Here is a 5,376-nt window from a genome sequence, read left to right on the forward strand (position 1 = left end):
ATTAAAATAACTATTTATTCTACAAAGAAGGCGTTCGAGTCAAACCGGGACCCATGATGAAATGTCTGTAGTAAGACGTGTGAACGGTGTGAAGGAAGCTGTACGTCGGTGGATGACGATCCCGGTCGGGGTGACTCAGCTGTTTCTGTGAACATTCGGCGTCTGATCTTTGGAAAAACAACGTCTCCACCTTTTTATGTTTAAAGGAGTTCCTGGGAGGCCGGTGTTTGTGAAAACCTTCTACCTTGATGGAGTCCAAGCACTAGTGAGACACTGGGATGAGTGCATTAGTGTAACAGGGGATTATATAGAGAATGAAAGTGAGAGATTACTCTCGGAAATGTGTGTTTTATTATTAATATTTTTAAATATTCTGTACTGATATCAAAAGTCCCGGTTTGACTCGAACGCCCTTTGTATTTCTTGGTGTTACACCAGAGTTATACAACAAAAAATTATACACATTTTAGGAAAAGGAAAAACTTTATAATTATATAACTGAATGGCTTTACGTCATCTTTTAATATGTATAACAACATTATGATAATATTATTACTATTATATCGATATCGTGTATATCATGTTTTATTCCAACACTGCATGTTTAATATACAAGTAAATCTGATTATTTAAAAATTGTGATTAATCGTGATTAAATGTGTTAATCGATCGCGAACTCTAGATTTAAACGGTGACACGTCACTAATAAAAAACCCATTCTGTTTTCAAAAAGTTTACATTTACATTCATATATATATATATATTTATTTATGTTTTTAAAATAAATATACGCAAACTCCTGTCTACATCTTTATTAATCCTAATAAACTGCAGCTTTTTTGCGGTTCGATGATCCCACAGACCGCGTAGGAACACCATCTGTGTGGCACTTGTTTTTACTTTAAAGGCCTGATTAAGGGAGTATATATATTTCTTTTTTAAAAAACTTGACACGAGTGGGCGGAGAAATGGCGAATTGCGTACCTTTTTGGACCCGGCGAATCCCTCAGACTCCAGGAAGAAATAAGCAAAAGGCATGAGGACGAAGAGACACAGGTTGGAGAAGAGCGAGACCAGGTTCCACAAGCCTGCGGAGAAATAAACGAGAAAACAGAGGAGCGTTAGTGAAAAAAAAAAAAAAAAAACGAAAAAAATAAAAATAAACAACGAAGGATGATTTTGTCATTTGTAACTTTCATACAACAATATTTTTCACAGCCTAAATTAATTCAGGTTTAATCCAGTTAATTAATGATCCACTAAAGCAGTAAACCTTAAGCACAAAGTAAAAGCAACTGTGTCATTAAGAAAAAAAATGGAGTGGGCTGTGTAAGTACAGGCGTGATGCTCTGCTGCCCCCTGGTGGACGTTGCAATGATTGACGTGGTCCTGGCAACAACAAAAAAAATCTAGATGCTACATCCTCAATCTGGCCTTCCATGACTATACTACAAGATGCAGGAGCTTGTTAGTCGTGTGTGTGTGTGTGTGTGTGTGTGTGTGTAAGAGAGGGAGCATGAGCGCGGACCGTGGATGAGCGAGCCATTCAGCCACTGTATGTAGTAGTTCTTGGGGAGCGAGAGAAGGATCTCGTTACTGATGATGGAGAACGGGAGGAGCAGGACGGCACCTCCAGATATGGCCAGGGTGAACGTACAGAGGTACATGCTGAGGGCGAAAGAAAGAGAGAGAGAGAGAGAGAGAGAGAGAGAGAGAGAGACATCACAGCATTAAAAAAAAACTGATTTCTTATAAAAGTATGAATGTAAAACAGGGTGACGTGTGAAGGACCCACGATATTCTGTTAACGACGGCATCTTCGTCTTCATGATCATCTGTAGAAACAAGAAAAGAAAAAAAAACATTCTACATTAACAGTGCACAGATCAGGTGTATAATCTATCAGTCAACTCGGTCAGTAATGAAGTGCGCTTACCACTCTTCCGCTTGTAGCGAGTTATGATGCAGTAGGACACGATGTACAGCACGGCGAACAGCAGGAAACAGATCTGCACAGAGAGAGAGAGAGAGAGAGACAGGGTTAAAGGGTCAGACAGAGACCTGAAAGTAAATTAGGCAGGAGTTCAGGAACGAAACTGGGACGGAGGTTTTAAAAAAAGAGTTCAGGCGAAAGGATGAAAATAAGACAAAAGTTAAGAAGGAATTAATTAAAGAGAAGTCTGTAAGGATGTTTGGGAGAACGTTTGGACAGGCAGAAAGACGCCTGGGTGGGACATGCTCCAAGATGTTTAGGGGACATTAGAAAGGGTGTCCCAAGAGTAGGTCAAAACTAAAAAAAAAAAAAAATTGGGGGGAAGGAGACTAAGTGACTAACAGTGTGGGAAACACAATTGCCGGGAAAATTATCACAAACCTGAAGAGACGCATCAAGGGACACCATAAAAATCTGAAGGTAGGTTTACAGCCTCTTTGTGGTAATTATATTTTGTTATATGTGATGTATTTAAGTTTATAGCTAAACCGATGCCAGACCTGTTAAGCTAATGGGCTAGCAAATGATTGTGACCCACAGGAGTGATCCGTACAACAGAACAAGTGTGTAAATTCATATACTTTTTTTTTTTCTTAAAACACTGTATTTTCTTGAAACACTGTTTTGTCCATACAGCTCCAATTGAGTTCAAGGAGTATTGGACATGCAGTAGTTGTTGTGATATAAAAAAAATTATTTAATAAGCTGTAAACATTGGCTGAAAAGATATGTTTACATTTTTTTGTGTTTTCATATTATGTGTATATTCGTGTACATATTATTAGTCATTGTCTAAAATTAAACTAAAATGTCCAGATTTTAGTCGACTAAAACAAAAAAAGGATAAGACTGACTAAACATGATAACAACTCACAATCACGTTTATCCCGGGACTTAAGCCCTATTCGAACGGGACTTAGAATTTTTTTAGACCACGTCTGTCATTTCATGTATGCATTCGGACGGGACTAACATCTCCGTGTTTATTACGGAGGTAGGAGTGTCTGTGTTTTACGTGTGGGCGGTGCACAAGACCACATGTCCAAGATTCTACATCCATTATTGGTGCGCAAACTTGAATACCAGCACGCTAGAAAGTACGGTAGTTCACGTTGACCAAAACACACACACAAAAAAAAAACATTTTCGGCAATCACAGACATTCGCATTTGGACGGGATTAGATCCCTCAGAGGACCTGCGAGTTTGCTGAAAAACAGTAGGTAATTTGCTCTGGAATTTTTATAGAGGCCGTGTGAGAGAAAGACAGACATGGCAGATTCGGACGGGATTAAAATCACAAAGTACGTCTGTGAAACAGAATTTTTTCTAATGACCCCCTGTAAAAATAGTCCCGTCCGAATACGGCTTAAGACTGAAATTGAAAATTTATGACAAAATCAACACCACCAGAAAAGACGAGAAAGTTTGGAGGGAAGACACACGGAAAGACGTTCCCAGTGGTGGAAAAAAATGTCTTTCCGCACGAAAGACAATGCAGGGGACTTGCATGGAAAGATGTTGCGTGGGGAGTTGGGGGGGGGCATCCAGAAAGACGTCTGGTCCAAGACATCTGGTGGGACTCGTGGAAACACGTTTCGTGGGAAGCCAAGTGTAAAGACTTGGGGGAGATGTCAGGGGACACGCACAGACCTTCATAGGGTTGTACACAAGATGTCCTGGTGACGTGCAGAAAGATGCTTTGTGGGGAGACACAAAAAAAGACAGTTTGGGAGGCATGGAAATGTCATGGAAAGACATTTGACGGCGGGGCAAGCAAAAAACGTTTCAGGAGGACGGGTGGAAAGATATATGGGGTATCTGGGAGGGCCACAGGGAAGGACATTTGCCTGTTCAGACTTGCTGAAACACGTTTCAGGGGGACATGCGGAAAGAAGTTTGGGGTCGACAGCTTCGATGGGACGCACAGAAAAAATAATGGTGTAAAGACATCTTGCGGGACAAAAACACAGAAAGACAGTGGGGGCATGAAGAAGGAGCACACCAGGGGGGGGACGCATGGGAAGACGAAATTCTGAAAGTCTTTTAAAATCAGTGGAGAAAGTTTTTGGGTTTAAACACATCGGGAAGACGAACACGAGAGACGATGTGAGACTGGGTGGAGGTCCAGGGGAGAAAAAAAAACACATATAAACCTCTCCCTTTAACATCTGTCCATCCACCTGTCTGTCTGCTCCTGGACATCTAGTATATTACATATACATGTTTATCCACGTCTCCATTTGTCTCTATATTCAGACGTCTTTCCATATTTATGTCTCTCTGTCTGTCCCGCCTTCTGTGTCATCTGTCCATCCAGCTGTTATCTCCAGTATCATCTGTCTATCATTCTGCCCTTCTACTCATCAGCACATCACAGGTTGTCTCTCCATCTCTCATCCACCTTATCTGTCCATCCATCTAGTATCATTTTATCTGTCCCTCATCCATCTGTCAATCAAAGTTCAATGTCCATCTATCTCTCCATCTCCCTGTCTGTGTATCAGTCCTATTGATCTTGTGCATCTATATGTTTGTTTATATTATTATTATTATTATTATTATTGTTGTCCCTCCGTAAGTATCATTAGCATAACTAGCCTGAAGCTAACGACCCCGGCTAACCTGCTGGATTAAATCATTCGGGTAAACAGCACATTGTGACGTCACGCGACAGAATCCTGCAGATCCCACAGGGTCCCGCGCACGCTAATTAGTCCGGAGCTAGCATGCTAATCGGCTAACGGTTATGCAAACCAGCAGGCTAGCCGTTAGCCGCTTCGGCTAACACAGCAAACAGTTATCTCGTCCGACTTACAATATACTCCCGGACTTGGCTGTGGAAATTCTGCTCTCTGATCGTGACATCGTCTTCTTCCATACTTCATATTGCTCATGCACATCACTCGGCTCACAGACTTCACACTAGCGCCGCCGCCGAGCTAACGTCACACTCGCATTAGCTAGCAACAACAGAGTGCGTTTCCAAAGAGGCGGGGGGGAGCGGACGGGCTTGTTGTTTTCCCACCGTATTCCGGTACGTCCCGCCCCCCTGCGCTACGATAGGCTAGTTTAACAAGCGCTCGCCAATTCTATCCAATCGCAGCGCAAAAAGCGGCGCCGTATAAGAGAAGAAAGGCGGGGCTTATGGGAATACGGGTGGAGGGGAAAAAATAACGGCATGTAAGGGGTGAGCTACGAAGCAAAATAAACTACGTCAATATTCCGCGACACGTAAAACCCCTGGATAACATAATAATAATAATTATAATATTATTATTATTATAATCATTATTATAATAGATTTTATACATTACATGGTTTAACATAATGTTCGTGTGAAACAAATGTCTGTCTTGTTTTAGTATTATATATAAATATACA

The 5,376-nt window shown here is 41.3% G+C and overlaps 1 protein-coding gene across 1 annotated transcript in view; it reads right to left on the reverse strand.

Annotated features, from left to right (window-relative positions):
- The window catches only part of lmbr1 (limb development membrane protein 1), a 30,112-nt gene extending 25,135 nt beyond the window's left edge, over positions 1-4,977 (reverse strand). Inside the window, exons 1-5 of the mRNA XM_053496831.1 lie at positions 4,811-4,977; positions 1,937-2,009; positions 1,796-1,835; positions 1,529-1,668; positions 985-1,088 (exon numbers count right to left, since the gene is read on the reverse strand). Coding sequence (XP_053352806.1) covers positions 985-1,088; positions 1,529-1,668; positions 1,796-1,835; positions 1,937-2,009; positions 4,811-4,873 — 420 coding nt within the window. The 5' untranslated portion in view covers positions 4,874-4,977. The remainder of the gene's footprint in view (positions 1-984; positions 1,089-1,528; positions 1,669-1,795; positions 1,836-1,936; positions 2,010-4,810) is intronic.
- Positions 4,978-5,376: the final 399 nt, after the last annotated feature.

Source organism: Clarias gariepinus, chromosome 1 (assembly GCF_024256425.1).
Source record: "Clarias gariepinus isolate MV-2021 ecotype Netherlands chromosome 1, CGAR_prim_01v2, whole genome shotgun sequence".
Taxonomy (NCBI): domain Eukaryota; kingdom Metazoa; phylum Chordata; class Actinopteri; order Siluriformes; family Clariidae; genus Clarias; species Clarias gariepinus.